The sequence below is a fragment of the Erigeron canadensis genome, chromosome 8 (genome assembly GCF_010389155.1).
Source record: "Erigeron canadensis isolate Cc75 chromosome 8, C_canadensis_v1, whole genome shotgun sequence".
In the NCBI taxonomy this organism is placed as follows: Eukaryota; Viridiplantae; Streptophyta; class Magnoliopsida; order Asterales; family Asteraceae; genus Erigeron; species Erigeron canadensis.
Genome location: NC_057768.1, coordinates 45782413 through 45793989, shown reverse-complemented (window position 1 = coordinate 45793989; position 11577 = coordinate 45782413). Strand labels below are relative to the sequence as shown.

General features: G+C 35.4%; 1 protein-coding gene across 1 annotated transcript; it reads left to right on the top strand.

The window, feature by feature from the left end:
• The first annotated feature begins 5974 nt into the window (after positions 1 to 5974).
• Positions 5975 to 10751, top strand: LOC122578208 (chaperone protein ClpB4, mitochondrial). Its single transcript, XM_043750117.1, has 10 exons — positions 5975 to 6413; positions 6673 to 6891; positions 6969 to 7203; positions 7339 to 7534; positions 7635 to 7689; positions 7802 to 7952; positions 8045 to 8353; positions 8431 to 8696; positions 9257 to 10186; positions 10297 to 10751. Exons 1-10 carry the CDS (start codon positions 6126 to 6128, stop codon positions 10585 to 10587), a joined length of 2940 nt encoding a protein of 979 aa, XP_043606052.1. The 5' UTR covers positions 5975 to 6125; the 3' UTR covers positions 10588 to 10751.
• The last annotated feature ends 826 nt before the right edge of the window (positions 10752 to 11577 follow it).

The window sequence follows — 11577 nt, the reverse complement described above, 5'->3', positions numbered from 1 at the left end:
AAAGAATCAACAAGTGGCATTTATTAGTGCTTGAAGAGGGAATATATCAAAGGTATGAGGTGTTAGACTTTGATGGTTCCATAGAATCCAAATTCTTCTGTCTGAGAATTCTATTTTATGTATAATAATAAAAATAACACATGTAAAACATATTTTACTTAATTAAACCATGATCAACTAATATTAAATTATAGCCAATCAAGTAGAAATATCTATCTATTGTAGAAGAATAAAAATCATCTTCGTATAAAGAACAAAACCGTCTATTAAACTTTAATTTTTCCGATATATGTTGTTCCAATATAGGTTGAATGATTTCTAATCTGGCCAAGTCGATACTGAAATTAATTTGGTACGAACTATTGGGTTTAAAGTTATGCCATAAAGGATCGAAAAAGGTTATATTGATTGGACGAACCTTAGACGGTTGATTTATAACTAATTTTCTTTTTAAAGAAAGCGATAACAATGAGCAAAAAGCTTTTAAAAGTTGCTTTCCTAACCTATGCACCATATATAAACAATACAATTTAATTTAGGAAGACTTTTCTTATATATGAGATCGACATAATCAAAACAGGTCTGATGTTGGGTTAATGTGATATACTTTTTGTACAAAAATGTTAAATAGGCTTTCATATTTGTGCTTTTGTGTCAGATTGGGATGGAAGTATCAATTTTGATAGTCTATGAGGGTGTTTAGGATTGCGTTATAAAATGATTATCTGATTATTACGTTTGTAAAACGTAAATAATCTAAAAAGGTGTTTGTATGAAAAAGTGATTAATGGCTATGAAAACGCAGTTTTGGAGAAGCATGTACCAGCATGCTTTTTCAAAACACAGTTTTGAAAACGCATAATCTATTTTGAAAAAGCAGATTTTGTTTTGTAAACGCAATACCAAACACCCCCTAACAAAATCTACCATCTTTATATTACAAATCTTAATTTTAATCTTAATATATATTATAAAACAGTTTTTAAATGACTTATTAATCAAAGTATTCGTTTTCATCAAATTAACTCTTGCTTATATCATCATGTAGATAAATTATAAATTAAAAATCTAATAATCAATATCCAAATATATTATTATATTAGTATTTATACTAATTTGTAGAAAAAGTCTCATTAACTTACACTTTTTTGTTTTTCATCAATAATTTACACTTTTTAGCCTTGAATACTTGATTTATATTTATTTTTAGCCATCAACTTGAGAAAATTTTTTAAAATTTATAATAATTTAATTAATTAAAAAAAATCAACATAATTTCTCAATCAAAAAGGTACATAAATTCTTTTTTTTAAATATTAACTTTGTGTATTAATGTTTAAAGTTACAATTGTCATTCAAATCAAGAGTCTTAGTTGTTATCAAATAATATGAAAACAATCATAATTGTAATCTAATTATCATAGAACATGTAAACAATGATGAGTTGGTGGAGTGGTTTGGAGTTCCTGTGGTGACCTATAGGTCTCATGTTCGAATCTCCATTCCACCAACTTTGAGATATAGGTAGTCCTTCTATGAGGGCTTGACTTGGGTATACCCAGGTTCAAGTCTGAGGGGGCAGGGTTTACGCCTATTGATCGTTGTGCCTTCGGGCGGACTAGTAGGGGGTTTCCCCCCATTGGGTATTTGAAATAGGCATTTCTGCTTCGAGAGAGCTCTTTAGCGCGGACCTGGTTAACACGAAGTTTCAATCGAAATTCACCTTTCAAAAAAAATTATCTTAAAACATGTGATTAGAAACAAACCTATTCGTGTTATGGGTCCGCATTATGATCAAATACATATACTTGAATGTCAACTACAATATCACAAGTATGTTGGCATGCGCCTTGTAGAATGACTAAGACAAACAATTCCATCAATATGTCTCAGCTGATAATGACAGTGACGAACCTGTGATTATGGTATTACAACTTGCAAAGTATAACACTTGAAACCGTATATTTCAAAAATCATAAGCTTTTATTACTTAAATGTATGAAAATATAATATTGATAATATCCTAAACCCCGTGTCCAGTGTTGGACACGGGTCTAAAATCTCGTTATTATTATATTTGGTTGATGCTTTTGTAATTCCAGCAAACTTTTGAAAAACTTGTTAGATACTTGATAAAGATGGGTGATTGAGTGATTCTAGCTCTTGTAATGATGTAATCAACCATTGCTTGTTGCTTATGAGTTCCTAGCTAATTCCAGCCAATCAATCCAATCCTAGGAGATATTTATATTTGTCTTTTGCAAAGCAATAAGCAAAAACATGGTCTCATCGGTTAAAGTCTCAAAATAATTAGCAACTTTTGTAGCTTGCAATGTACTGGGGTATAGGGCATGGAATAAAACCATGTGTCTTTGGTTTGCTTACGAGTGCAAACTAGGAAAGCTATCATTTTTTTTTTGGAATGGATTAAATGAATTCACTTTCTAAGGACTAATCATATATAAAATATGTCTTACCATGTTCCATTTTATTTTATTTTATTTTTAAAACTTTGAGGTATGTTCCACCCCAAAATAACTTGATTAAAAGTTTAGTGCTTTCAAGAAAAACATGGCCCAAATCAATCAATGTTACGGCCCAATTTTGTCACCCATTTTCCAAAACCCGACAAAGGCAGGGAAAATAACACATTGTTTTATAACACTAACACAAGTTTTTTAAATTGAGACAACTATTCTATCGAGTTAGGAACTCATTTAACGGTAAGGAGTTTATTTTTATTAGAAAAAGAAAAATGATAAATATAAAAATAACAAAGAAATATAGGTGTTTGGTGTGGGACTAATTTTTTTTTTTTTTTAATAGGCTGCTAGATTGATAATTTTGTTGGGCTCTTTAGGAAGGCTAAGGTAGTTTTCAAAGGAGTTGTTTTTTATAACCTGTGGTATTGTGGAGAGCGAAGAACGATCAAAAGTTTGACGGCACGAAAGTTTGTAAGGCTATCCGGAGTCGGGCGGATTCCCCCTCCATTTCGCCCAAAACTTGCCATCTACACCATCCCCTCTGGCCGATTAAGCCCCAAAACCCAAAGGGGCGGAATATTTCTATCGCCCAAAATGTCTTGTGACCTTGCCTTGTTTTCCGTGTGTGGCCAATCAAAAGGCTAGTTTTGCCCTTTTTCCCCCAATTTCGCCCACTACACCACCCCTCTTTTTCTAACAAATTCTTGATGATGACATGGCGCTACATGGCGGATATCCCCACCTTTTTAATATGTCCCACTCCGGATAGCCTAAGGAAAAGATATTGCAAGACATGAAAACAACCAATTTTCTTTGGTTCGGGTGTATGGCGAGATCGGGTAATATTAGTTGAAAAGATTGGATTAACTTTACTATTGTATAATGTCTTAAATATATAGTTCCACACTTTCACTTTTGTGTGGGTGAGTTCGTTGTGAATACAAGATGCCTGTTAATAATAAATATGAAAATATAAATATAAAATAGAACTTGGCATTCAAAAAAATATATATATAAAATAGAACTAGCTTTTAGACCCGTGATCAATACTGAACACGAGGTTTACGACATATACATAAAGTGAGAAAATCTAATTTTAATTTAATATTTATACGTATGGATAAGGAGTGTAGTCTACATTCATTGTTATAAAATTTTAATAGTTTTTTAGAAATCTAATATAAAGTTTTGTTCATTTAATGCTTGAATTTTTCTTGGAAACCAGGAGACAAATCTTAGCCATTGGATTATCCCCTTAAAAATAAATCCCTACCCTTTATACCCCTCCCCTCCCCTTCCCATCGTCTCCCCCCCCCCCCCCCCCACATACACACAACCCTCTGATCTACTTCTCTCTTCTCTCTCTTTCTCCGGCCGATGACTTTCTCTCTCATCTCTCTTTCTTCGGCGACTTAACCGCCGCCACCACCACCACCACCACCGTTATCTCTAACCACCACCACCAACACACACTCACTCTCCTTCTCCCCCCTCTTTCTCTGGCGAGATAACCACAACCACCAATTTCGCCGGAAAACTTCAAACGCCGATAAAACCTTTGTTCCTTCGAATTAGAACATCAAACTTACACCAAAACACTCACAATCACACTGCGAACAAACCATGACCAGATATTTATCCGATCTGTACTCGTCGTAAAACTTGTAAAAACTCACCAGAAAAATTAAAAACATTATAGCTTTGTTGTTTCTTCGAATTAATGCATGAAACTTGTACCAAATCACCCAGAAATACATTCCGCACAAACCCTAGGCAATAAACACTATTTTCGAGCTCACCGGAAAAATCACAGTGTCGCCGGAATTTGTAACCGTCAACAAAACTCGACGAATCAAAAAATTGAAAAGATGATTATGTTCAGAATTTGTCCGAGAACAAAACCTCGTGATTTTCAGGTCGATTTTATGAAAAACGAAGACGAATTTTAAGAGAGAAAATGAACAAAAATTTTGATGTTTTTCCTTTTTTCTCTTTTTTTTTAAATAAAAATAAATGAAAATAAAATTGATAATCACTGTAACAGACTCTGTTCGATCACATGAAAACACTGTAGCAGAACAAGTAGACACAAATTGTTGACTTTGGCTTAGTGTCTTCGTGATTACCAATCAAGCTTGATTTGGCTTGACCAATCAAATATGATTAGAAAATGTCGTCGGAGTAATTCACCGGAGTAATTCGCCGGAGTAACCAATCAAGCTTGATTGGATTAACCAATCAAATATGATTGGATAATGTCGCCGAAGTAATTCACTGGAGTAATTCGCCGGAATAACCAATCAAGCTTGATTTGGCTTGACCAATCAAATATGATTGGACAATGTTGCCGGAGTAATTCACCGGAGTAACCAATCATGTTTGATTGGATTTTGATGATTGTTTGATCCAAGGGTTTAGATTAGTCCTTTGGTTTCCACCATTTGTTAAGGATCCATGTAAATACAATACATCTAATATATATCTTTAGGTATACAATTAGTCGTGTAAGTATATTTATTTTTATAATAAAATTCAAGAAAAGTCAAAATTAATAATTAGAGAAAAATTTTTAATTAATTAAATGATGAAAAACTAAAAAATCTTCTGAAGACTAAATATTGTAAAAATATAAATTAAGTATTTAGGGTTAAAAAGTATAGATTATTGATGAAAAACGAAAAAAATATATATTAGTGAGACTTTTTCTATAAATATTAATCTAAATATTAATATAATAATATATTTGGACAATGATTTTTAAGAATATGATGACATAAGCGAGAGTAATTTAATAAAATTGAACGATGTGATTAGTTAATAAGTAATTAGTTTAACTGTGTTATACTATATATTAAAATTGGAAAATGATCAAACAACCTAACTTGTATGTCTAAAATCAACTTAAAACTTTAAGAATTTGACATGTGGATTCCATTAATTATCTATCCTAATCTTGCTCACCGATTTTTCCATATGTCATCATCCTATAATTAGGCATATAAATTAGGTCCTTGAGCATTAGCTTAATGGTTGAAATATCATCCCTTTATCCATGAGGTCTTGAGTTCAAGCCTTGGGGAAGACATAAGGAAGTCTCTTTATGAGGGCTTAAGTTGGTATACCCATGTTCAAGTTTGAGGGGACTTGGTTTATCCCTATCGATCGTCGTGTCTTTGGGCGGATTAGTAGGGGGTTTTCTCCATCGGGTATTTGAAATAAACATTTCTACTTCGAGGGAACTCTCTAGCACGGACCCGGTTAAGACAACGTATGCTAGACCTTCCGCTGTCGAATCACGACACGAACTTTTCAGCGAAATTCACCGTTAAAAAAAAATATTAGGTTAATTTATCGTTATTATTGAGATTAAGATATATAAGGCGCACGCACACTTCACGTGCAACCAACTGCTGAACACAGGAAGGACCGAGAGAGTTCGAAAGGAACACACACACACACGGCTGTTTCTAGAACTCCAACTAAAAATCCCTCAATTCTTCTCCAAGTTTCCTCCTCCTCACTCTGCTTTCACACCCAAATTCCTTTCCTTTTGAAAACCTTTTTATCAAATTTCCATCTTCCACCCAAAACCACCACAAATAAATAAATAAATAAATATAATCATAAATCAAGTAGCGTCGTATGGCTACTACAGTCATGATTCGTCGGACAGCCGCAACCAAGCTCACTAAATCCGCTCTTATTCTTCTTCTCGACGGCTCTCAATCACGCTTCCGTTTCTCATCTCTCGCTCCTGACTCCCACATTTTATCATCCAATTATCATGCCGCCAGACATGTCTCCCCCAACCATATACTTGTACCTAATGTCGGACCTAACAGCAACAGCAGCAGGAGTACGATGATGATGTCTTTCTCAAACCCTACTACTCGGCGCCTTTTTTCCACTTGTACTGATTCATCTAATCAGGTATCTTATTCTTATATATCGCACATGATTATATGTTTTTCGTTAGCAGTGTTTAATAATCGCTTGTTATACGGAAAAAAGTTATATTACTTCAGAGGAAGGGTTATTTTTAATCAAATCCTTAGGGCCAGGTTAAACAAATCCTACTTACAAGATGTTATATGGTACTGTGTACGTTTTACCTAATCATTGCCATTGCTATAGTATAAAAGTGCTTGCAGTCAGTGTTATACGTGTATCGTTATTGTTGTAAAATCAGTTCAATGATAAAAACTACACTGAGATGGCGTGGGAGGGGATTGTTGGTGCCGTAGAGGCGGCACGAGGCAGCAAACAACAAATTGTGGAGTCTGAGCATTTAATGAAAGCCCTTTTGGAGCAAAAAGACGGTTTAGCAAGACGAATACTAACAAAGGCCGGTTTAGATAACTCATCGGTTCTGCAAGCTACAAATAACTTTATAGCTCAACAGCCAACGGTATTCACATCAGTATTATCTCTTGATTTGCTCTTTTGAATACTGAATGTAAAATGATAGCAAACATTCTGTTACAGGTCAGTGATGCAAGTGCCCCTAGATTAGGCCCGCATTTGAATACTTTGTTGGAAAATGCAAGAAAATTCAAGAAAGAAATGGGGGATGATTTTGTTTCTGTGGAACATCTTGTGTTGGCTTTCCTTTCGGATAAGAGATTTGGGAAGCAATTGTTCACAAACCTGCAGCTGAGTGAGCAATCGTTAAAGGAAGCTGTTCAAGCTGTCCGTGGAAATCAGAAAGTAACTGATCAAAGTAAATTTATATCTTTTTCTACATTAAAGATTGATGCCTTTCTTTTTCTTTTTTTTTTACCATTGAACGTGTGATCATAATTTGTAATATAATTATCTACATATGTATATATATATATATATATATTTGTTACAGACCCTGAGGGTAAATACCAGGCACTGGAAAAATATGGTAATGACTTGACTGAACTTGCTAGAAAGGGTAAACTTGACCCAGTGATAGGCCGGGATGATGAAATCAGGCGGTGCATTCAGATATTGTCTAGAAGAACAAAAAATAACCCTGTTATCATTGGTGAGCCTGGTGTCGGGAAAACTGCAATTGCTGAAGGGTATGTAATCTTTGATCATTTGAAGTGCTCTTATTAGCTGCTGTGTTCAGTGTTCCTTCATCATATCTTTAAACTCTGGGAATTTTCTTATTACTTGCAGATTAGCTCAAAGAATCGTACGTGGAGATGTCCCCGAGCCTCTCAAGAATCGTAAGGTTATAACTTGTAACAAATTTTCTCATATTTGTTTACTGATGGGAAATAGTTGCTGAATCCGCGTCGATTATCAATACAGAAATTTGTTCTGATATATGATATTTTATGCAGGTGATTTCCCTTGATATGGGCTCATTGCTTGCTGGTGCTAAATTCCGAGGAGATTTTGAGGAGCGGCTTAAAGCTGTTCTTAAAGAGGTCACTGCCTCCAATGGCCAAATTGTTTTATTCATCGATGAAATTCATACCGTTGTTGGTGCTGGTAAAAAATTGTTTACTTCTACCTCTCTTTTTCCCCTTCTTATCTTTCTATATTTCTTGTTAAGATAATGTGATGGTTATTTGTCTCTATAGGAGCTGCTGGTGGAGCAATGGATGCTGGAAATTTATTAAAACCAATGCTTGGTCGGGGTGAACTTCGATGTATTGGAGCTACAACATTAAATGAATACAGAAAATACATTGAAAAGGACCCTGCTTTGGAACGTAGGTTTCAACAAGTCTTTTGTGATCAACCGTCTGTTGAGGACACAATATCCATTCTTCGTGGACTGCGTGAGCGGTATGAATTACATCATGGTGTTAAAATATCTGATGGTGCCCTCGTTTCTGCTGCTGTTCTTGCGGATCGATACATAACTGAGCGCTTCTTGCCTGACAAAGGTTTGAACTTAGCACGGCATTGCTGTTTTAATTAAGATTGTTGCTCTTTACTTTCTAATGTTAGTTCATGGTTGCAGCAATTGATCTGGTAGACGAATCTGCTGCAAAACTTAAAATGGAGATTACATCTAAGCCCACTGAGTTGGACGAGATTGATCGAGCTGTGCTGAAGCTCGAGATGGAGAAACTATCTCTCAAAAACGACACTGATAAAGCATCGAAGGAACGATTGACCAAACTGGAAAGTGATTTAGAATCTTTGAAACAAAAACAGAAAGAGTTAAATGATCAGTGGGAAAGTGAAAAGGCGCTGATAACCCGCATAAGGTCCATCAAGGAGGAGGTAATACTAATAGACATTTTGTAGATATTGCTGAGATCAGTTTCTTAAAGTGCAATGTCGTCACATGAATGGCTTTGTTTGTGGGTTGTTTTTTTTTATCTCAAAAACAGGTCAAAATAAATTTCAAAATGAAACAAAACAAAAAAGGTAGAGTTAGAATGTCACCCAAAGTCTATATATGCTAATTCAATTTGAAACAAAAGATTTGGAATTTTGGATTACTGCGATGATATTGTTTCTGTAGACTGTAGTCATTTAATTTATAAAAGGAATAAAGAAGTGCATGTGGGTCAACCCTACTGCATTTGTCTATGCCAGTTTTAACCTGTACTCATTACTCAAATATGACCCTTATCAACCAGACCCATTTTAACCAGTGTCCCAACCCGCTGACCTATGTCTACTGCATTTGTCTTGCCAGTTATAACCCGTACTGAAAGATGACCCTTATCAACCGAACCCATTATAACCAGTGACCCAACCCGCTGACCTATGTCTCTGTTTTCAAGTCTACCCTTAAATATCACCGATATTTATGCATTATATTGTTATTTCATAAGATTGATAGGGTAAACCAAGAAATGGAAGCAGCTGAACGTGATTATGATCTGAACCGTGCGGCTGAACTCAAATATGGAACATTAATGAATCTTCAACGCCAGTTAGTTGAAGCCGAGAAAAATCTTTCTGACTATCAGCATTCTGGGAAATCTTTGTTGCGTGAAGAAGTTACCGATATTGACATTGCTGAAATTGTTAGCAAATGGACGGGAATACCCTTATCAAATCTCCAACAGTCAGAGAGAGATAAACTTGTGTCACTTGAAAATGTTCTGCATAAGAGAGTTGTTGGTCAAGATATGGCAGTCAAATCTGTTGCAGACGCAATACGACGCTCACGAGCAGGACTCTCTGATCCAAACAAGCCAATAGCTAGTTTCATGTTCATGGGCCCAACGGGTGTCGGAAAGACCGAGCTTGGGAAGGCCCTGGCCAGTTACCTCTTCAACACAGAGAATGCTCTTGTGAGGATTGATATGAGTGAGTATATGGAAAAACATGCTGTCTCGAGATTAGTTGGCGCGCCACCCGGCTATGTTGGATATGAAGAAGGTGGTCAACTTACTGAGGCGGTGCGTCGGAGGCCATACTCTGTCGTTCTTTTTGATGAAATTGAGAAGGCACATCATGATGTGTTCAACATTCTGCTACAATTGTTAGATGATGGACGAATAACCGATTCACAAGGAAGGAGAGTTAGCTTTACAAATACGGTGGTTATAATGACATCTAACATTGGGTCACATTATATATTGGATACCCTTCAGAGTACCCATGATAGCAAGGACGCGGTTTATGATTTAATGAAAAGGCAGGTTGTTGAATTGGCTAGGAAGACCTTTCGGCCAGAGTTCATGAATAGGATTGATGAATATATCGTTTTCCAACCACTTGATGCATCACAAATCAGACATATTGTTGAGATTCAGGTACATCTATTATACCCATTTTCTAGAAGATGTAATTCTTGGCTAATTTTTATATTTTGAAAGGCATTAATTCATAATTATCAGCTAACATGGTTATTATTGTATTGCAGTTGAATCGTGTGAAAGGCAGGCTGAAACAGAAAAAAATCGACCTTCATTTTACCAAGGAAGCTACTGACATACTTGGGAAACTTGGGTTTGACCCCAACTTTGGAGCAAGGCCGGTCAAGAGAGTTATTCAGCAGATGGTTGAAAATGAGATTTCTATGGGGATATTAAGAGGAGACTTTAATGAAGATGATACTATAATTGTGGAAGCTTCCTCGTCAGCCAAGGATGGTGTGCAGATTAGGAAACTAGAGAGCCAAGCGGGAGTGGAGGACATGGTTGCGAATAATTAATCCATGTGAGTTGTTTATAAATGGAACATACTTGTAGTTTTGGTCTTTTTTCCTGTTGGCAACATTATCTACAGATGCGTTCTTTCTTCATTGATTTCGTTAGATTAATGTTAGAGCCATATATAGGGTATATAATAATATAATGAAGCAAGTTACTGAACCAATGACTAGAGAAAACGAATATCCAAAACCAAACAGTGAGTAACTGGTGAAGGTGTCGTGTCATTATTGCAATATTGCTACGACCTATAGACTATAGTATTGTATAGGTGGATTGTAGACTATGGACCTATGGTTAACGAACAGTTGGAATGTGAAAAGTTACTCATAATTTGCATTTGGTAGGTAATTGACATGAGTTAGATTCTACTTTTGTCAATTCTTATTGGGTGTGTTTGGCTACCAAAATTGTGAGGAGCTTTCGTTTCCATAAGCTACTGAAAGTAGCTTTTAGCGTATGGAAAATGAAATTACATAAATATATTCAAGTAGTTATATATCATCTTTATAAAATTAATATAATTTGTTTTTTTAATATAGGTTATTTTACTTTCATAAACTGCAAGTTCAAGTTATTTTGCCAAACATACCAAAAGCTTCAGCTCCTAGTTACAAGATAATTTCTCTGAACATATCCATGATAGGTGGATAGGCGGTTTGGTAATCGGTTAAAAGGAGCCAGAGACATAATACATACCATTTTGTGCATATTTAGACAACTCAAACAATCTGAGTTGATAATAATTTTAACGAAATTTCACTACAGATACAAACTTTTAACCCATCTTTACCATTTGTTGGGTACCCTTTTTGTTTAAGTCATGAAGTTTACAAGATAGGACACAACCAAAGCGTCAAACTGGCCCAATCATATGAAATTGGGTTGAAAAATTCACCTCTTAGCTGAACTGCTGAAGTGTCGTGACTAACTTGCACCCTACTCCCACGAGGAAAGTTTGCTGTATGCACATCTGTTCGTAATAATTTTGT